The 22,639-nt window shown below is 35.8% G+C and overlaps 1 protein-coding gene across 2 annotated transcripts in view; it reads left to right on the forward strand.

The window, feature by feature from the left end:
- The first annotated feature begins 9,132 nt into the window (after positions 1 to 9,132).
- LOC104605118 (AMSH-like ubiquitin thioesterase 3) overlaps positions 9,133 to 22,639 on the forward strand; it is a 49,415-nt gene continuing 35,908 nt past the window's right edge. Inside the window, exons 1-11 of one of the 2 annotated variants that reach the window (XR_016085576.1) lie at positions 9,133 to 9,401; positions 17,359 to 17,423; positions 17,505 to 17,580; positions 17,686 to 17,874; positions 18,163 to 18,272; positions 20,164 to 20,269; positions 20,356 to 20,402; positions 20,597 to 20,930; positions 21,043 to 21,132; positions 21,210 to 21,272; positions 21,974 to 22,039. Coding sequence is in view for 1 of the 2 variants with exons in the window: in XM_010269740.2 (XP_010268042.1) it covers positions 9,288 to 9,401; positions 17,359 to 17,423; positions 17,505 to 17,580; positions 17,686 to 17,874; positions 18,163 to 18,272; positions 20,164 to 20,269; positions 20,356 to 20,402; positions 20,597 to 20,930; positions 21,043 to 21,132; positions 21,210 to 21,272 (1,194 nt within the window). In the remaining variant the exon portion in view is untranslated. The remainder of the gene's footprint in view (positions 9,402 to 17,358; positions 17,424 to 17,504; positions 17,581 to 17,685; positions 17,875 to 18,162; positions 18,273 to 20,163; positions 20,270 to 20,355; positions 20,403 to 20,596; positions 20,931 to 21,042; positions 21,133 to 21,209; positions 21,273 to 21,973; positions 22,040 to 22,639) is intronic. The other variant, XM_010269740.2, reaches the window with a different exon arrangement.

Here is a 22,639-nt window from a genome sequence, read left to right on the forward strand (position 1 = left end):
CCGGCACGGATCGGTTTTAATTCTACACACAAGTCGTCGCGGGGACTGACTGACTTCTCGTTGCAACGTGTATCTTTCAAAACTGGCCAATAGGAGAAAAACAACCGTTGTTTGTACCAATTACCGAACGACACGTGGACAACAACAATCGACACTTTATTCCCCCTCCCGCCTTTGCCACTTATATTTATTCCTTGACTTCATTTTATGCTTTACGCTGGGGTTGGGCAGTTGGGCTTGTGGGCATTAGGTCGCTTTGGGCCTTTTGATATCTATTGGGATTGGGCTATTTGCCACTTGCCAGGCCTGGGTATGGCCTTCGAGCTGCAAATGGATCGGATCGAACCGGATATAGGCAGATCTAAATTTGATTCGAATTCGAATTGGATAATTCATCGGATTCGAATAGAATTCGGATCGGATATTACATGGTATAAATAAATTAGAGAAAACTATCATGATATTATATATTATGAATAAAATGAATTAAAAATAATGAATTTGATATTAAATTTTATGAACAAAATGAATTGAAAGTTATTTGTATAAAACCTGAATGAATGTGTGACAATGTAATGAAAATATGACATTTGGACCAACTTCAATGATAGGTTTGATATAAATTCTAAATATATATGAGCATATATTTAAATCGAATTGAATCAAGCTATATCAAATGAGGGTAGATCCATATTTGATCTAATTCAGATCACCCTTAATAGGATAGAATTCAAATAATTGAATATCATTTGCAACCCTAACAAAAAGGTTGGCACTCCCTGCTTGTGGTTAGTTTTGCCTTACCCAATTTTAGCTATACATCCTACATTACATATAAAAAACTCATTAGACCCAACAACATGCTTCAGATGCTGTCCCACTAGGCCACTGCAAGTGTGCATTGAGAACATCTTTCCATGAATGACAATGGAGATATTCCAGATGTATGGCTGAAGGGACCTGTTGGAAGCATTTTGTTGATAGCAGATCTGAACTCTATTATTAATTCAGACATGTACACTTGCAATAATCAAACCATTCAGGTCCAAAACTGTATGTTTGAATATATGTCCCAATATTGTTATTTCATGAAATTATTAATTTTTATTGGCAAAATCTATGGTGCATCCGTTGCACCACACCATGCAATAAAAGACATGATAGATTGACTATGATGGTAAATATATATTGTTAAACATGAAAATATAAACTTCATCGATGGTCTAGTAATTTATTATATTCCTACCTAGAGGTGTAAAAAAAGGTCGTGCTGCCCTCCCTTTGAATAACTTGGGGGGTCAGCCCGACACGGCCCAGGCCCGTGCTATGCCATGCCGCCGACTAGGCTGGCCCATGGGCCAAGTCAGGCTATGCATCGGGCCAAAGCTATTTATTTAAAAAATTTGACAAAAAAGTTAAAAAATTTAATTTTACATGAATTTTGATGTATACAATTACTTATATATACAATAATTAAATAAATTAGTATAATCAAATTAAAATATATATTAGTTTTATTAATATATTGTATATTATATATCTTATATAATATTATATAAATATATATAATATATAAACATATATAATATATAAATATATGAAATATACATAAATAATATATATGGCCCGTGCTGCAGGCCATGCATGAACCTAAAACCCTAAGCCCAGCACGGCCCGCGGACTGTCATGCCAGGCCGCGGGCGGCACAATTCGATTTACACCTCTATTCCTATCTAGTAGTTTATTAGTTTATTCTCTATTTAAACACACACTTCATCAATATCCTTGCCATTATCTTCTTTGTTATGCCATGTCAACACTTTTTTATGGCTATGTTGACACTTGATTACTTATGCCTTTCAAGTTTGTAAGAAAAGCATTTGATTTTAGGGTAAATTGAAGATTAGTACCCTATATACATTGGGCCTAGTCTCACTTTAGCACCCGAATTTCAAAATGTGCCAATGTATACCTGAACTTCCAAAAACTACCAATTTAATACCTAATGTTATCAGTCCGTTAGTTATCTCTATCACATGATGACATATGCAACATAAAACTTTTGAAATATCAAAATTATCTTTCAAAATAAGACATTGTTCATCATCTTTTTCCTCAAAAATCAAAATTGAACCAAAGCAATGGTGAACAAATTGCCTTTCTCTATCCACTTTTAAGAGATTTGGGCATTTGGATGGTCAGTAAAAATAAATGACACCCTATGGGTTTTTGCATCCTTTCACATGCCACTTAAGCGGTAGTTAATGATTTTGGAGTATACAGGGACTTGTTGGGATTTCAAGTATTGGATTGGCATATTTTGAAATTTGGGTACCAAAGTGAGCCTAGGCCCACATTACATGATACTAATCTACAATTTACTCTTAATTTTATACAAGTTAGCCATGTTATTTCACTATATCGTACCATTTTGCCAAGTTCCCACTAAAATGTTGTTTTTCTTGTATTTGATGAGTTGGGATCACCTGCCAACAAAACAAATTCCAACACCCTACCAACTTGATTTAATTTCGCACATTTCGCTATAAAATTGGGGCCCACTATAAAAGTGGAACCTACCATGTATGAGATGTGCGGTGTCAGATGTTGTTGGTAGGGTGTTGGAATGTATTTTGTTTGCAGGTGATCTAGACTTGTATTTGGTTGTAGATGAAAACGGAAGTTGCCCCAAGTTCAGTCAATATTCAAACTTACATATGCCTGTAATACTCCCTCTATTTATGTAATTTTAGTTGTTTGGTTTTGATTAAATTGGTTAAATTATTTATGTTTTTTTTTTCTATTTCTCTAGGCCTTCGTTTTCAGATTTAAAACTTCATTTAACTAAAAAAATTATGTCTTAACCAAAAACTGAACTCAAATTTTCAGTTCAACTATTTCAGCTCAAGCTTAAACCGGTTTTGGTTCGTTTTTTCAATTACAAGTTTGGCTTCCAAAATTTAGTTTGGTTTTTAATCAAATAAACCAAATACTCATACTTAACATAATGCGATGTATTGTTAAGGGTTTGACTATAATACCGGAAAGACATCATATTTGAAAATCTTATGACCATTCAACTGATATCATAAATGTGTTAACCAATCAAATGGTATTTATCAAAATTCACAGGCTGGCTTTGATTGGTCAAAGTTCTTCCCTATTGTTAGTATTTGCAAATGATGCCATCTAAATATTTTATTATGAAGAGTGTGTGAGGTAGTTTGATACTATAAGGTCATTGACCAATCAAACCTCATTGTGAATTTTGATGAATTGTATCTAATTGCTTATCATTTTTCAGGGTACATAAATTACAAAGACCCCCTTGTATTAAGAGGTTAGTGACAAATACCCCTTAAACTTTTTATTTGCAACAAAGGCCCCTTAAACTTTCACATTGCAACAAATACTCCCTACCGTTTAAGTTAAATGACAAAATACATTAAATTACCAAAATATTCACCTAAACTTTCCTTATTTTATTTTTCTTGCTCTTTTCTCTTAAACCTTAATTGACAAAAAATACCTTCATTTTCTTCAAATGAAACCATCTAAAATAACAAAAATCATTTCATTGACATAGAAAATAAAGTTTTATTTTCTTTTTTAAATTCACAATTCATTTCACTCACATGAAAGCCTCTCAAATGTAATCATAAATCTATATCTATTAGAAAGAAATGTCTAACATTTCATTTGAATATTGAATCCAACCAAAAATCTGCAAAGATCTATTGGAGCAACCAAGAGGATTTCAATGTTATATTTAAATAACTAATTGAATCATAAATCATTAAAATAAATTAAAAAATGGTAGTTTGGGAATTTAAAAAATAAATAAATAGCTGATTGACTCTTTTTCAAAGTTAACTGACAGAAATCTAATGGGGGGGTATTTGTCATAAAGTGAAAGCTTAGAAGGAGTCTTTGTTACAAATAAAAGTTCAGGGGATAAATAGTCGATTGATTATAAGTTTTCTCTAATATCAAGTCTTTCACGTATCATAGATTCATGGTCAAATCCTTTTAATTTAAATCCAAGCAATGAACTAAAGCATTTAAACGAGTAAATAATTAAATGCATTTTTCATTTTTTGCCTTCTTTTACTAGCATACATGCATAGCAATACCCTTCCACTCAAAATAATTGCACCCTTCAACTACTTAAAAAATAAAATAAAATAAAACTGGGCGTAACACATGTGACGTGGCTATAACCCAAGCCCAAGATGGGCCAAGCCAGGCTCCATAGCTCGTGACTTATATAACACTTTATATTGTATATCAGATAATATGTGTATAAATTTTATTTTATACATTATACAATGTAAAATATTATAAATAAATGTGGGCCTATGTTATAAAATGCCATGCTATAATGTATATACACAAGTGTTGCTTGGCCTGAGCTTGAATACAAAACTTTGGCCCAAGACCAAATTTTCTAGTCAGGTTAAAAGCGACCATCTTTAGGCTATGTTTGGTTTGTAAATATTTTTCTATTTTTTCCTTCAAATCAAATACAGTTTTAGTGTAAACACAAATCTCTTGAAAACAAAAATCGTACACACCCCCTGAGTGCACGACATCCAACCGCATATAGGTGGGAGATGTTCCCTACATATGGTTGGATGCCATGCTCTCTCCACATGTATAGGGTTTTTGCTTTTAAGAGGTGTTTCTTCCTTTTAGGTTGTGTTTGATTTAAAGAAAATATATAAGCAAAGGAAGGGAAAGGTTTTGTAATGATTTCCCTACCTTTCCTTTTCCTATATTTTCTTTCAAAACAAACATAATCTTAGTATCAGTTTGGGAGGTCATAAGCATAGCAACTTATGGCTTTCCAAAATGGACCCTACACAAAACATCCTTCGGGTATATTTAGTGAAGAATTCAAAGAGCTAAATTGGCTAAGTTGAATGTTCAGTTCAGCCCTCCCCAACGTGCACCTAATTATGGTTATGGGTATGAGAGATGATTGGCTAAGTTGAATGTTCAGTTCAGCCCTCCCCCACGTGCATCTAATTATGGTTATGGGTATGAGAGATGGGAATAGACCTATTTATGGGCTGGGCTTTAGTCCTGACTTTACATTGTGTCAGATTTGGGCTTTTGGGCCATGTCCATTTAAATTTTGGCAAAAGCCAAACCCAAACCCAACCCGATGGAATCGTTGAAAACTGAGCGGGTTTTAATGACCCAACCGATTTCAACAAAACGACCCAAGTCGCTGAATGCACATATGCTTTTAAATGCAAATGGAAAGACTTAAACATGAGATCTTATAGTTATATGTGTTAACATCAAATTATCATTCATTTTGTGCTTATTTATGTATTTATATTGTTTAAATATGTATATTTTTCAATAAATACAGCTAAAGAGATTTGAGCCTATATCATTTATGCTAAAAACAACCTCTTACTATTAACATTTAAGGTATAAATTTAAAAATATACTAGCAAGGACCAGTGTGATGCACGGGATTTGTTAAGCGAAAGTTAAACAATAGAAACATTTAAGAGTATATAATTATTTTATATTTTTTAATTTTTTAAATAATTAATAATTATTTATATTTTATATACTACTTTAAATATTTTTTATAATACAAAATAACAATAATTAATTTCATCTAGGGTTGTTCATCAAACTGATGAAACTGATCAACTCGACCTGGGTGGTCAGTTTTCTAGCATTTTCCGAATAACTTTGGTTCAATAATTTCCCAACTCGACCAAGTTAGATTAGTTTTGCTTTGGCCATTTGTAAACCGACCAAAATCAAACGACTTAACCATAGATATATATTAATATTTTATATTTTGAATCATTTTTAATATGGAAAAATGAGAAAATTCCCATATTTCAAAGTCTAAAATATGTTATATGATAAATTTATTTTTTAATAATGATACTATAATTTTTTAAGTTTAAATCTTTTGAACCGTTTGACCAAACAAAAAATTGACCAAAACCGATACAACCCGAGTGGACCAGTTTTCAGAAATGATCAGTCGGTTTTGGGTGACCAACTCCCCAACCTGACAAAGTCGATTTGGTTGGCCAAACAGCCTCCAGCCGAACCGAACCAACCTGCGAAGTGAACACTCATAATTTTAGCTAAATTAATAGTTTAATCTCCAATAAATAACAATAGTTATTGAAATTTTATAGCGAAGATGCATAATTATTGAAAATATATTTATCACAAAAAATAATAAATAATTACTAAAAATCCAATAAAAATTAATTTTACTATATATAGTTATATAATAAATATAGATTAAAAATTTAAAATTATTATTGATAAAAATTAATTTTATTTGAAAGTTATTTTCTCAAATTTTTAATTGATATAAGTGAAATTAGTTATTTACATTATTACTTAATTATTTAAATAATATCATTATTTAAAATTTAAAATATTAATTATTTATTGAATTTGATAATTCATAAAATTATAATTTATACTATTATTACATAATTTCAGTATTATGTTATAATTATTTTTCTACTTTTAAGAAATTCTTTAAATTTATTACATAATTTTGTTATTTTAACTATTTAAAATATAGTTACGTTAAATATTTCATTAGTTAAAATATTTAGTTATTTAAATATTTAAATAGTATGTAAAATATTTAACGCTTTTTTTATTTGAATTTTATTTATTTTTAAACTATTACATAATATTAAATATTTTGGTATATAAGTATTTAGCTATTTGTGGTATTTTGTTATTTATGGTATTTAGTTATTAATTTATTTAAATAATATTTTATTTTTTGAATGTTAAATTTTTATTATTTGAATAACATTTAAAACGAATAATCTGGAAAATTATAATTTGTATTGTTAGTACATAATTTCATGATGAACTTTGTAAAAAATATAAAAATATTATTAAGTCTATTAGAATTTTTTTTTTTTAATTTAACATTTCTTTAGATAGATATATATTGATAAATTTTTATTTATGACAGTTTATGATAAGTTAATATTAGTAATTATTAACTTACGCCCTATATTAATCATTTATATTAGTAATTATTAGTATTAACCATTATTGTTATAATAGTTAATAATTTAACTTATATAATTTAATGACATTAAATTACTAATGTTAATTGTAATAAGATAATGTTAATCGTTATTAATGTAATTAATATTAATCGTTATTATAATAATTAAATTATTATTATTAAACAAATAATAATAATAATAATAACAATAATAGTTAAAAAAATTATTATTATGTAACCGTGTCATACACGGTAAATCTAACAATCGTGTATGACATGGTAAATAAACTACTGGATCGAAAAATGGGTTGTCGTTGACCCGTTACACAATTTATCAAAAATGGATCGGTAGTGACCCGTTTTAGATTGTCATCTTCACACGATTATAGAAAACGGGTTATTTTACAACGTCCCCCTGGTTTTCTTCTTAATGTTTGATCTTATTATTCAACCATATAGTGTTTTCACCACAGTTTTTAAAATTGAAACTGAACAACAAATTGATCAAGGGTTTGGTTCCCAAGTCAAACGGTCCAATCGTTCGAATCGAACAAATGGCCCGTTCTAACAAAAAATTAAAAAATTTTAAAAAATGAAAAAAAGGTCAAAACCGTTGAAGACTTCGAGTGGTTCAACTGTCCGGGTTAATGGTTTGCTGACCAAATCAACGTTTTTTGGCAAAATCATAGTAGTTCCGCCTTTGTTCTTTTGTCAAAAAGTAGAGCAGTTTTCATCGAAAATAGTGTATTGTCTTCTCACTAGGGGTGGCCATGAGCCAAGCTCTTCATGAGCTATTCGAGCTCGGCTCGTGAAAAGCTCAACTCAGTTCGGTTTTAATCGAGCTTCGAGCCGAGCTCGGCTTGTGAGGCTCGCGAGCCGAGCTTGAATAAATAAATAAATATATAATAGAAAATATAGAAAATAATATATATATATAATAAAAATATTATAATTCTTAGTATTATATATATAATAACAACTAATTATTATAATTCTATTTTTTTAAATATCAAATAAAAAATATTTTTTATATATAATTTTTGATTTTTATAAAACTTTTTCTTAAATCGAGCTCGAGCTTACAAGTTTTTGACTCGAGCCTTGTACTATTCGGCTCGGCTTGGCTCGAATCCACCCCTACTTCTCACCCTTGTTTTTCGTGAGAAAAAAACAACAAAACTTAAAGGGAGAATGATGGTTCAGCCCAGGGTCAGAATTTTTAGGTCCAAAGTACAGTTGGGGTAGGTGTCAGCTCGGAATTGATGCCAATTCACGGGCAGGCATTGGTGTGTAGAGTGGGGGTTTTTAACGTTTTGAATGTTTATAGCTCTGTAGTGGAAATCAGAAATCTGCATTGGGACTGTCTACACTTCTCTGAAACTTAAATGGGTTTGGAATAGAGAAGGAAGAAAGGAGATGGTGAAGCGATTTACCTCTTTAGTGTCATTTTGCTCATATTTTTCTCTCTCAAAAACAAAATTACTTCCACCACCGTGAAAGGTATGGCGTGAAAAAAAAAGAACAAAACAAAAAGAAAAAAAAGAGATATAGGTGTTGATCGTGAGAACAAAATGAAGAAAAAGAATTAAAAAAAAAACTGACTTGAAAAATAGAAGAAGAAAGTTTTAGATCGGCTGATTGTGTTTCAATTGGACATGATCTAGGAGAGGTATCAGACATGATAAACCTTCATACAATTGTCACGAAACATGGCTCTTTGAAAGCCATTCGATGTGGCAAAAATGGTTCAAGTGTAAGAATTTAATTGGTTAAATTCATAAAAACGTGGATTAAAAAAATTAAAAAATTAAAGAAAAGGAAAAAAATATTTACTTCCTTCATTTGATAGATAGATAGAGAGAGAGATATTTGATGTTTTTTTTTTTTCGATTCACGATCAAACCATTTGACCCATCGATCGAACCGTTTGGTTCGTGACCAGAAAAGCTTTCTTGTTTTGTGCCCGGTCCAAGTCTTAAATCAGTGGGACGGGCTACTCGCCTAACGGCCTAATCCCCTGGTTGGTTGTGTAGCCCATTAAAGAGAGAGATAAAAAACGGTGGTCCTTACCCGGTTACCCCCAACCCCAATGCACGCGTGTTTACGCGGCAAAAATTCAGCACTACTCACCTAGCCTTTTATTAAGCCCCCGGCATCGCGGCTTTCCGACCGATGGAAGCGACATCGTGAAACTATTTTACACTTTTTCCTTTCTAACTGATCTGAAGTTGCTGGGAACCGGTAATTCTCGCCGGAAGCGATGAGGTCTCTCGGGAGGCCCATCAATATCAATGCTATGACTCGGAAGGTTGACGTCGATCAACGGCTTTCCCTTGCTTATTACTATCGGATCGCAGATAATCTTCTCAAGCAGGTCCGTTTATCTGTAGTTTGTAGACGAGAACTTCCCCTTTTTTAATCGATATGACGGTTTACTCATTTACTTATACTGCTTTCGCTTGGTTTCTATAACCTTGCAAGGAATTGATCGAAATTAATTTAGTTTCAATGCACCATTTGCAGTAAATTCATTGTTAAATCGTAGCTTTAGAAGAATCAAATTTTGATGATTAATTAGGGCAATTGGGGCTGAGAATGTTCACATAGTTGTTGAATTTGTTTAATAAACAGAAAGTGCGGTGTCTTGATCAGCTACTTCTGGGTAAATTGCTCAAATTTTATTCCCCAAAAATTCGTAATTATAGTTCGTGCTTTCGTTTTCATGCAGTGTAGCTTTTATGTCTCAATTGTTTTGTCCGAGGACTGAACCTTGGATGCATTGACTTATAACCATATCATATATGCGCGACACGTGTAGGACAATTGTGGATTGATATATTCTGTTCTTTAATGAGCGACAATGGGTGTCAAGCATAGTCACAACAATTTTGGTAAGGGAAGAAGTTATCTCTAGGGGAATATTTTGACCGTACAAAGACACTGCTGTCTAAAAGAGCATAGTTTTCTTCTTAGTTCAGAAAATTTGGACAATGTTCTCCGTGTGCCTGGCAAATTACCACATGAAATCCAATTGAAGGACTGGCAGATTCACCCACATGGTGAAGATGTGCAACTATGTGTTTTAAAGCCCAAGTATCCAGATTTATCCACCTTTGGCAGTCCTTATAGTGTTGCTAGGAAGCTTTTGCACGTAGATCTGTTGTTTTTGGACTTTTGTTGGTAAATATTTCCATTCAATAATGGACTATGTTTGTTCAAACTTGAGTTCCAAAAAAGTCTCCTTACAAAGAGCAAAGGCCAGTATTTATACTCTGGCAAAATGAAAAGGTTCACGCTCTTTGGCACCTAAAACATTGTACAAATATAGAATGCAGAAGTGCTAGGTAACAAAAACAGGAACAAGTTAACTAAAAGAAGAAACTGTTAAAAATGGCAGTTCGGCAGGGCAGCCTATCAGTGTCAGCTGTCGGTTCCAGGCACATGCGATCAATGTGATATACGCTGTCGGAAGATTGTGCCCAGAGGTGGTTGGTGCCATGTTCACAGCATACGGCAATTCCTTGGTCATTTGTAAGTCTGTGATCCTGTTGAGGTATGCCATGGGTTCCTTCCAACTTTGCAGCTTCAGGGTGCCTTCTTCCTGGTCTTGCAATGCCTTTGGTGTCTTTGGTCTCACTATGAGTCCCCTGGGCTGCATCAGTGGTGCTAACCCATGTAATGAATTCTCCTAACTAGAATAAGTCTGGGAGGTAGGGATGTAGACTGCTACAAGGATGTAGAAATGTGATCCATCTTCTGCCAAACTCTCGATGACACAGTGAGGGAAGGCTTGGAAGGGAACCTAGAAACAGTTTACCATTTTATTACTCACTGAGATGTGAAACCATATCTAGTTTCTATGATCTTGTGGAGGGTCAGAAATTCCCTATTCCTTCTATGTCAGGCCAGTGTCCTATACATCTTTCATCCTTTTGCTTTGAACAGATAAATTTGTGGACCTAGACTGATGTTATATGCTAGCATTGTAAGGATTTTATGGTATCTTTTGATTTTTTTCTTAGCAGAGTTTTCACTTATTCAAGCAAATGTTATAAGAGGTAGAATAATTTCAATATTAAACATTCTTCATCTGTTTCCAGCTTTCTTTAGGATATGAAATTGTAATAAAAATAAATTTCATAATTTAAAACACCACAGTTGCTGTTAAACTTATGTTCTTATTAAAGTAGCAGAAACAAGAACTTTCTTGCTTGTACAATCAATGGAAGTGGAACTCATTCTTAAATCAAAACATAGCAATTATATGAAAACAAATTTGGGTGCCTTTTCTATTCACATTACATTTTACATGGTGTTTATTTAACAGACCCGGAAATATAATTCCAAAAGTATCTTGATCAGGACGAACTCTTTTTATTATCTTTCCTGTCTCCTTGTATTTTTGTAGAGAACACTGATGTGGGCCCCACAGCTATGGTCCCACTGTGTTCTAGTCATCCTAGGGTTAGCTGGTGGTTAGTTGGTTATTTCAGTTTTATTTTGTTCTATTTGTTATGTAAATACTAAGGGCAGATCTGTCCTTTCCATGTAATGAGCATAACCTATAAATACTAAATAGAAGTGGCGGCAGCAGAACATTCAGATTCTGTCCCTCCTTTCAACCCTTTGTGTTCTACACTTCTCTCTTCTCTTTCTCTTCTCTTCTCTACATTTTCCTCATTTTTTCGAACCTGAAATCTATTAGAGTTCAAGGCTGATAGCAGTCTTGAACTTCTACTTGGTATCAGAGCAAGGTTATGGTTTCTCATGTGAGTCTAGTCCAACCGACCACATGAGAACCATCTAGGGTTGGAAGCTGAGAAAGTAGAGTTCGTTGACTGATTATTGGAGATCACCAGAGGGTTTAGCAGCTGTTGAAGACTTGCCACGGTTGCAAAGTGTTGGTGATCGGGAAGAATCAGAGAAGGCTAGGGTTCGGGTAACCTTGGAAGGTAGTGAACAACATTCTCTTGTAAGTTATTTTATTTTCTAAGAGAAGTACTATCAGAGAAGATAGGTTGGACCTATCTAGAAAGGGCGACCGAACCATTCTAGGGTTTTCTTCTTTCTATTCTCTAGGGCTTGATATTAATCTTGCGGCAAACCCTACTAATCTTGCTGCAAACCCTACTGCTGGGCCAAGCCTTGTGATCTACCTGTGAAGCTCTTCTTAAGTTTTTTTCTCAGCATTGATCAGTTTTAGGGTTTCATATTAACCCTACTACAAGTCTTATCTGTACGGTACTGCTTGGAATGTGCGGCTGAGAATTTTTTTTAAGGACTGATTAAAACCCTAATTCTGGTTCAGCATATCAGATCTTTTAAGGGGTGAAAACTGTACGGACTGTTACTGCTGTGTTTGCTAATTGGTTTCAGATCAAACTTATACTGGTTTCATGCACATATACCGTGAATACATATTAGTTCTATATTGATTTTTTATTGGGATTGTGATTGATAGTCCAAGTGCTATTCTTCGACTGTAGTAACCCTAATTTTTGAGACTACTGGTTCTTGAACGAAATGGAGTTTAAAAATCAGGAAGAAGGCAATTTTGGGAACAACAGTTCTGGTAGTGTTTCTGAGACAGGTTTTCAGATTACAACCGTAAGATTTGATGGATCAAACTATTTGGAATGGGCCCAATCAGCCATGATGGCTATTGGGGGAAGGGGTAAATTAGGGTATCTCTTGGGAGATGTGAAAGAACCTTCCAAGGGAGACCCCATGTATACCAAGTGAGTCCAAGAAAACTACTTGGTTATGACATGGCTGTGTAATTCTGTGCAGCCTCATATCAGTCGAAATTACCTATGGGCAAAGATAGCCAAGGAGATATGGGATGTTATGAAAGAAACTTATTCCCAACCCCTTAATGTTGCCAAAGCTTATGAATTGAAATGTGAAGTGAACACTCTTAAACAAGGAGAGAAACCGGTTTCGGTCTACTTCTCTACCTTGAAGTCCCTGTGGCATGAGATTGATCACTTAGAGACTCTTGAGTGGGAGAGTCCCAAAGATGCAAAGACCCATAGAAAGCAAGTCGAGACAAACAGGGTGAGTTTTTGGCAAGTCTGAATTCAGAGTATGATATTGTGCGGCAACAAATATTGACCAGAGATAGTGTGACTCTCTCCCAGGCATACTCCTTAATGCATAGTGAAGAGACCAGGAGGAAAGTCATGATGCAACCTCAGCCTCTTACACCAGCCCTTGTAGCTATTAAACTCAAATCAGGAGGTGATTCAGAAAGGGACAGGAAGAAGGAAGATAAAAGAGATGTGGTATGTGAGCATTGTAAGAAACCCAAACACACAAAAGAAACATGTTGAAAACTGCATCCTCATTTGGTCCCGACAAAGTTGAGAAGCAAGAAGGGTAATGCTCATGTGGCCATGAACACTGATTCAGCATCCTCGTTTGGCACAAGAGGCACACCTTTAGAGACCTTAGCTGCAGTTCGGGCTGCTTTAATACAGTTGGAAAAGGAAGTTGGGAACTCAGCTACCATGTCACCGCAGTCACCATCAGCCCCTACCACATCTGCTTTTGCACATTCAGGTACACGAGCCTCGGCCTACCATGCCTCAGCTCCAGGTACTACTGCACCCTGTTGGGTAATAGATTCAGGTGCATCCGACCATATGACTAGCTTGCCTTCATTGTTTACCACTTATCATTTGTCTTCTGGTAGGGATAAAGTATCTATTGCTGATGGTTCTCTTGTCCCCATTTCTGGCAAGGGTGACATCAAGCTATTGGATATTATCTCCTTGTCCTCTGTCTTGCATGTTCCTAAGCTTGATACTAACCTTCTTTCAGTCAGTAGTATTACCAAACATATGAACTACTCAGTAATTTTCTTCCCTGACCGATGTGTTTTTTAGGACTTGGAGATGAAGAAGGTGATTGGGACTAGCCGTGAGACGAATGTGATCTATCTGCTTGGGGAGAGTTCTCGTTGGGAAGAGTCAGTGGATAAGAAGTCACTTGTTTCTCAGATTGTGAGTTCGGTTATGCTTTGGCATAACTGATTGGGTCATTTGTCTTTTCGGTCCTTAAAGAGTCTATTCCTACTTTGTTTGAGTCTGTTGAGTTGTCCCAGTTGAAATGTGAAAGTTGTGAGTTTGCTAAGCATTGTAGAAAATCTTATTCATTGAGTAATAAAAGGAGTAATAGTTCTTTTGATATTGTGCATACTGATGTTTGGGGGTCATATCACATCCCTTCTATGGGTGGGTACAGATAATTTTTGTTATTTGTTGATGACCATACTCGGTTTTCTTGGGTTTATCTTATGCGTTCACAAGATGAGGTTCCCGCCCTGACCCAAAACTTCCACCAAATGATCCTAACCCAGTTTGATGCCAAGGTCAAAGTTCTTAGATCAGATAATGCAAATGAATACTTTGCTAAGCCATTGGCATCTTACATTCTTAATCATGGGGTTATCCACTAGAGCACTTGCCCTCATACACCTCAGCAGAATGGGGTTGCAGAAAAGAAGAATAGGCACATCTTGGAGGTGGCTAGAAGTATTATGTTTACCTCCAATGTCCCTATTTGCTTCTGGGGTGATGCTATCCTCACGGCGGTATATCTTATTAATAGGGTTCCTTCCCGGGTTCTTGATATGAAATCTCCTTTTTCTCTTCTATACCCAAATGAGGAGTTGTTTACTGTTCCCCTTAAAACATTTGGTTGTACCTGTTTTGTTCAGCTTCTCGGATCCCATCACTCCAAGTTTGAACCAAAGGCCTCCAAATGCATCTTTCTTGGTTATGCACAAATTTAAAAGGGTTATTGCTGCTACGATCCCGTCTCAGGGAAGAAGTTTGTCTCCATGGATGTCACTTTCTTTGAGGAGACACCCTATTATTCTCGGGTTTCTCCTCAGGGAGAGAGCAGTGGGAGTGGGGATTTGGGTCCTTTTCTTCAGGGGGAGCGCAGTGAGGGTAGGGTTAATACTTTTGGGGCTGTTCCTTTACCTATTCCATTGGGTGTTGAGGGCTGCAATAGTGAGGGTGGTCAGAGGGATCAGGAGTTGAGAGTCTATCACAGGCGATGCAGACAGGTTGATCCCGGTCATCAGCAGTCCAAGCCAGCTCCAACCTCTTCTACGGCTCCAAGTCCAGGTATTACAGTCCCAGGGCCCACAGAGACTCCTTCCACTGTTGCCACTTCACCTCCTGCAGACGACCTTGACCTTCCCATTGCCATCCGTAAAGGGAAACGACATTGCACCACCTCTACAGCCCACTGCATTTCCTAGTTTTTATCCTATGATCACCTATCTCCCTCCTACAGGTCCTATCTTACTTCCGTTGCCAATGTCCCTATTCCAAGAACAGTGCAAGAAGCCCTATCAGTCCCGGAGTGGAAAGGTGCAATGCAAGTTGAAATGGATGCCCTGTTGAAAAATAATACCTGGGAGCTAGTTGATCTGCCCAAAGGAAAGAAACCAGTTGGATGCAGATGGGTATTTACTGTGAAGCACAATGCGGATGGCTCCATTGAGAGGTACAAAGCTCGACTAGTTGCAAAAGGGTTCACCCAGACTTATGGTATAGATTACTTGGAGACCTTTGCCCCGGTAGCCAAGATGACCACCATTCGAGTTCTATTATCTCTCGCAGCAAGCCACACTTGGCCTTTGTACCAAATGGACGTTAAAAATGCTTTTCTGAATGGAGACCTGCAGGAAGCGGTTTACATGCGGTTGCCTCCCGGATTCTATGATACAGAGACAGGTAAGAAGGTCTGTCGGCTCAATAAGGCATTGTATGGTTTGAAGCAGTCACCTAGAGTTTGGTTTGATAGATTTAGACTAGCCCTTGGGAAGTTCGGTTATGTACAGGCCCAGTCAGATCATACACTGTTCATCAAGAGGGTGGAGTCCTTTCTGACACTACTTGCAGTATATGTTGATGATATTGTGGTGACAGGAAATGATAGCCATGAGATTGAGTCCCTCAAACAACTCCTTCATCAAGAGTTTGAGGTGAAAGATCTTGGTGCACTACGGTATTTTTTGGGTATTGAGGTTGCTAGATCTAAACAAGGGATCTTTGTCTCTCAGAGGAAATATGTTCTAGATCTGTTGGCGGAAACAGGAAAGTTAGGTGTCAAGCCTGCGGATACACCCATTGAACAGAATCACAGGATTAGTGCAGAGAGTGGGGAGCCTCTTGAAGACAAAGTTATGTTCCAGCGATTAGTGGGAAAGCTCCTATGTCTCTGCCCCACTCGATCAGATATCAGTTATGCAGTTAGTGTTGTCAGCCCGTACATGCATTCTCCTAGAACCACACACCTTCTTGCAATAGAAAGAGTATTAGCATATTTGAAGAGATGCCTGGGTAGAGGTATACTGTTCAAGAACAATGACCACATGAAGGTGGAGGTCTATACAGATGCCGATTGGGCTGGGAGTGTTGATGACAGAAGGTCTATTCTGGATATTGTGCCCTTGTGGGAGGTAACCTTGTCTCTTGGAAGAGTAAAAAACAGAGTGTTGTCTCCCGATCTAGTGCTGAAGCTGAATACAGGTCAATGGCTAACGGAGTGGCTGAAATTCTATGGCTGAGATCACTACTTGAGGAGTTGGGTATTGAGTATGAGAAGCCTCTGATGCTGTATTGTGATAATCAAGCGGCTATTAATATAGCACACAATCCAGTGCAGCATGACAGAACTAAACATATTGAAATTGATCGACATTTTGTACGAGAGAAGGTCTCATCACAAGAAGTGTGTCTCCCGTACATCACATCCAACATGCAACTAGCAGATATCCTCACCAAAGCTGTACCAAGGAAGAAGCTAGAGGCGGATCTATCCAAGTTGGGAATGATAAACATTTATTCCCAACTTGAGGGGGAGTGTAGAGAACACTGATGTGGGCCCCACAGCTATGGTCCCACTGTGTTCGTAGGGTAGAATGTATTCTAGTCATCCTAGGGTTAGCTAGTGGTCAGTTGGTTATTTCAGTTGTTATTTATTTCAGTTTTATTTTGTTCTATTTGTTATGTAAATACTAAGGGCAGATCTGTCCTTTCCATGTAATGAGCATAACCTATAAATACTAAATAGAAGTGGCGGCGGTAGAACATTCAGATTCTGTCCCTCCTTTCAACCCTTTGTGTTCTACAGTTATCTCTTCTCTTTCTCTTCTCTTCTCTACATTTTCCTTCTATTTTTGAACCTGAAATCTATTAGAGTTCAAGGCTGATGGCAGTCTTGAATTTCTACTATTTTATCTATCTATACATGATTTTATGACTTACCTGTTATTTGTTATGAATATTAAAATGCCTGCTTTCTATTTTCAGGCCAGTATCTATCGGGAGGAAAAGAATATAATAGATTTGTACATTATACTTGTCAGATTTTCAAGGTAAGGAATGCATAATAAGGATGACCTTTCTTTCTCTTAAATGGAATATTCTGAATTATCAACTCATTTTTCATTTCCCAGCTTGGTATCTGAAACTATACCATTCCATCAAGATTACCAGCTCTTGCTTCCAAAAGAAAGAAACATTTACAGGAAGGTGAGTGAAATGTGATAATATTTACTATTAGCATTGTTTGTGTGTATTTGTTTTATTGTTTAATATCCTGAAATGCTATTACTTTGATAATCTATGTCACTCTAGAAACTCCTGGGTATTTTGGAGGAGTTGGAATCTCTGAAACCTGAGGTCAAGCGCCAACTGGATGAATTGAATAAAGTTCATACTGTAGCTCAACTTGATGACTCAGAATGTAACTCATGTAGCTTAACTGCTTCTGCAGAATGGTCCTCCACTAAGAAGCCAGTACCCTTGAATTTTAATACTAAACAGGTTAGGTTTGTTTTTCACCAAGTGACTGCGTTCCTTTATCATATGTGCTTATGTATAAAATAATAAGTTTCTTATTGTTCGACCAGAACTTATCATTGTTATTATTTTTTTCCTGAAAAAAGGAAAAGGGACACTTCCATTGATTGTACTGTATTGACAAACTTGCCGTTCATCTAAGTCCATTCAGTATTTGTTTTATTTAAATATCATTTTTGTCCTATTGTAGTCTGGATTCAATTTTTTTATGACCTTCTAATTTCAGAATTTCTTTAATTCCTTTTGATTTAGCTGCAAACAACTAGCAGAAATTCACCTCAGTCTTCACAGAAGCATAACAGTGAGCTCACTCAAATTGCACCATTGAAACCCTTGCAAATTGACAAGCAGTTTCAGAAGCTGTAAGTATATTTTTCAATCATATTTTAGAGATATATGCATTATTTTGTTATACCTAAGTATGCCCAAATTCTGGATGGAGTCTGGATTATTATGCTTATTGAAAATTTAGAATGTTAAGAAATTTCCGACTGTAGAAACATGAATTGGAGTAAGAGAACAATTATATAACATCATGCTTTTCCTTGAGATATTTTTCTGATGAAAAGTTCTTTCTCTTGATTGAGATGGCCTCCTGTCAGGATGCTGGATCAGTCCACTTCAATGAGAAAAAGAAAGTTTGCATTTGAATGGAAGGTAGTCAGGCTGTCTTCAGTGAAATAACAAGTAACAATTATTTGTGGAAATGAAGTTGTCCCCAGATCTGTCTGCTGTGGTCAATACTGAGTCTTGGTGGTTGTTGTTGCATGAAACTTTCATGAAAGCTAGGTTTAGCAACTTTTTGTAACTTTATACCTATAGGGGACAGTATAGAATTCAAGAACAGAATGCTCAAAATTTTCCCCGGTATAAATGGAATTTTATCTAGGTGTTAGTGTGTCACCTCCAACATCCATGAAACCAGGAGACAAAGAGGGAGCTAAATGAAAAATTGACCTTTCTCTCTGACCACCATGACTATCCAAAAAAATTCACCAGACCAATCTCAGCTTATAAAACAGTTACAAGGCCAGCTATGTTGTATGGAGCAGAATGTGGGGCAGTCAAGAAACAGCATATCCAAAAAATGAGTGGGGAAGAAATGCATATGCTAAGCTGGATGAGTGGAAAAACTAAAAAGGATAGGGTCAGAAATGGAGTTATTGGAAAAAACCTAGGAGTAGCTCCAATAGGTGTCAAAAATGAGAAAAAGTAGATTAAGATGGTTTACTCATGTGCATAGAAAACCATCAACAGCACCTGTAAGAAGAAATGATCTGTTGCAAGTTGAAGGGGCTAGAGGGGCTAGGATTAGACCAAAAAAAGACTTGGGTCAAAGTAGTAAGAAATGACTTAAGTGCCCGTAATTTAACAATGGATATGGCATTAAATAGAATGGAATGGAGAAACATGATTCATGTAGCTGACTCCATATATACAGGATTCATGTGCCCATAGCTTGCAAAAGAGGGAGATGAATGAAATGTTAACCTGACTATCTCTCTGTTTATCACAAACATCTGGATATTCATGGGACCAACCTAAGCTAATATTCAGAACTCCAAAGTGACCTTCTTTCTTTGTTCTTCTCCTGCTACTGGAGTCAACCTTCAGGCAAAGTGTGTTGTATTCTATGAAGTTGGGAATTTTCAACAAGTTTAAGTGTCATTGAGGGATAGAATCTATTAATCAATGATGGCAACTGGACATGGATGTTCCTGGTGAGGTGATGCAATCAGCAGCAGCCAGCAGCCATGATATATCTGAGAAAAAAAAGAAAATATCTGGGTTTTGTGGATGTATGCAATCCCCAGTTTATAGAGGACTTATCAAGAATTACATACTTGAGCTTTGTTTTATTTTGTTTTTTTTATTATTGCTCTTTTATTTGGTGGAGTTAAGTTGGGTATGAACAACTTGGAGAGTAAAATTCAATGTATCTGCTGCCAGTTGTGACAGATTCTCTATTTGTCTATCCCCTTCATTTTCCATTTAACTCTTTGTTCCAATTTACTTGGTTGTTATTCTTAATTCATCTTCAGCACAGCATTTTTTTTGAAAAGCTTATATGGTTTTGCTAATCTGAAAAAAAAGGTTGCTACTAGTTCTGATATGCTCACTCTATTATTTTAGAATATTCAATTGAATGTGTTAATACTCAATATTATATGTTTTTTTATTTTTTATTTTTTTTTATTTTGTTGAGTATTTATTGTAACATTGTTACTTTTTATGTGGCCAATAAATATGTAGATCTCTGAGCCTGCCTCTTCCAAAGGAGGAAACATTGTCCAGACATTCAATTTTAGGTCCAAATGGTCTCAGGGGTCAGTGGCTTGGACCTAGCAAAGGGATAAAGGTAAAATATTGTTGAAATTTCTCACTGTGCTAAGCTTCCGCTACCATTTATCACTTATTTATCTGTTAAATACTTATGTTGCACAGGTTCAATATCCAAGCAATGCTGACTTGACTCCAGCTGAAAATTCAGGGTCAGGTTTTAACTAAATTTACTGGTGCTTGTTGAATCCCTAGTTGTTAAGCTTCTATAACATTGTCTGCTTTCATGTTTAGTCTATATTTTCTCTCTGGCGTTCTAAAGGACTGCATCAATTCGCATTTGTCTGAATCTTTTTCCTGCAATGTGGCCATTTCTAACATTTTGTATCTTGTGCTATGGTAATAGCCTGAATCAGTCAGGACAATATGATATTGTGGTAGCAACAGATAGTGATTCAGGAGGCCCTAGATCTACAATGGAAGAAGTACTCTCTTTGGATGATGGTAGATGGTCACAGCTCCCTGAGGAGCCTTGTTCTTCATTGAATGATGACATGATGGAAGATCATTACCAGTTAAATAATATCAGGCAGCAACCCTCTCCTCCTCCTGTTCTTGCTCATGTGCAGCAGGATTTTCTTCCAATCCCTCCTTCAAAGGTTGCTGATCCAAGACCTGGGCCAGCAAAACCTTTACAGGATGAGATGTCCAACTCTAATTCTTACCAGCATTTACATATTGTAAGCATTCCTCCCTCTTACTGCTCTTCCTTTATTTAGATCATGCAAAAAATTTTCCCAGTTTCTGTAAATTACTGTTGAGGTCTTTTATTCTGCATGGAATTACATTCAGCCAGTAAAAATGATGGAGGACTTCTTGAGATTGGCACAGACAAATACAACAAAAAATCTAGAGACATGTGGAATTCTTGCGGGTTCTCTAGTAAGTTCTATTTTGTTTTGAAAGGATCTGAAATTTTATACATTTGGATTCTTATGCCTAATTTCAACTAATTGCAGAAAAACAGGGTTTTCCACATTACAACACTAATAATTCCAAAGCAAGAGTCAACTTCAGATTCGGTAAGAGCTTGTTCCATTTCTTTAGAAGTAAAACTAACCCATTCAGAGTTGGCTGTCTCCTGTTTCAGAACTAAGTTCAGTTTGGCTCTGTCTGAAAATTTATTTTGAATTTTCTATCCTCTCAAGTTTGCTGAATTCATGCAAAACCAGTTTTAAATTAATAAAACTGAAGGTGTTTAAATCAGACTGAATCCAAATTGAGAAAGAGGTTGGAGACATTATCTGCAAGCATTTCTGGTAGTGCTAAATGGATGCCTTAGTGAACCGAGGCCTTGCATATGTTAGTGCCTTCTGTCTTCTTGGAAAGTAACTTGGTGGCTTTACGATGCTGCTAAAAGGAAATGGCTTCCTCTGATACCAGGTTTTGGTGACCCATTCTTTCTTGCTTTACTGGCAGAAAAAAAACAATGTTGAAAAACAAGTTTTGACTGAGCAAATCCCTGGGTTGATTCAAAGTTGTATGCATAATCTGGCCAAGAGTGAAAGCTCATCCAGCATAAAAAACATGACTAAGACTAAATCATAACAATTTTTCTTTGAATTGTCAATTCATAAATAAGTCAGTAAAGTTCACCATGTTAGAGAAGGGCATAGAGGTCATTTAGTAAAACTTTGTCACTGGTTCAAATGTTTGTGAATTGTTGCTCCTTCTTTGTTCTCCGTTAATGTCACCATCAACCATCTATTGTTACCTGATGCAGTGTTTCCTCTGTCTCATCTTATGGGTGTTGTCAACTGGAAGTCTGGTAGAGTTAAGTCAAACTTAGGTGAGACAGAAAGGCTTTTTGTTGTTGTTTGACTGTTTCTCTTTACCTAATCAATGCAAATATCTCTTCAAATCCTTTTTCTGCGTTTGTGCTTTTCACTGTCCCACAAACTTTAAAGCAGATAGAGAAAACAAAAGACAATGGATGGTTGATGAGGGAAGGGAAGTCTATATTACCAGTGGATCAAAAGGTGAGCAAATGGTATGGTGGATATGTTGGCCAAGTTGGGAGTTAATGGACAACAATTGTTTTGGTCCAAAATGTAATAATTATAAAATAAAACAATGGAATGTAGAAATTTTAGTTCCTTGTTATTGATCAAAAAAAAAAAAAAATTTAGTTCCTTGTCGTGCTCACAGAAGTTGCAACTTACAAGCCGTGAGAGTTGACATTTAATTGCATCATAGCTAGTGTTTTAAAAGCGCAAGGGCCAATTTGTGCCTGAGGCGCAAGGTGAGGCGTTCACCTTTTTAAGAAAGGCGCAAAATTACAAAAAAATAAAAAAAGTCAGAAAATTCCAAAAAAATGCCAAAAATTTAAAAAATATTAAACATAATGTTAATAAAAATATAAACTTAAATTTTAAAATAAATGATTTAA

Source organism: Nelumbo nucifera, chromosome 4 (genome assembly GCF_055504915.1).
Source record: "Nelumbo nucifera cultivar China Antique chromosome 4, China Antique-T2T, whole genome shotgun sequence".
NCBI lineage: Eukaryota > Viridiplantae > Streptophyta > Magnoliopsida > Proteales > Nelumbonaceae > Nelumbo > Nelumbo nucifera.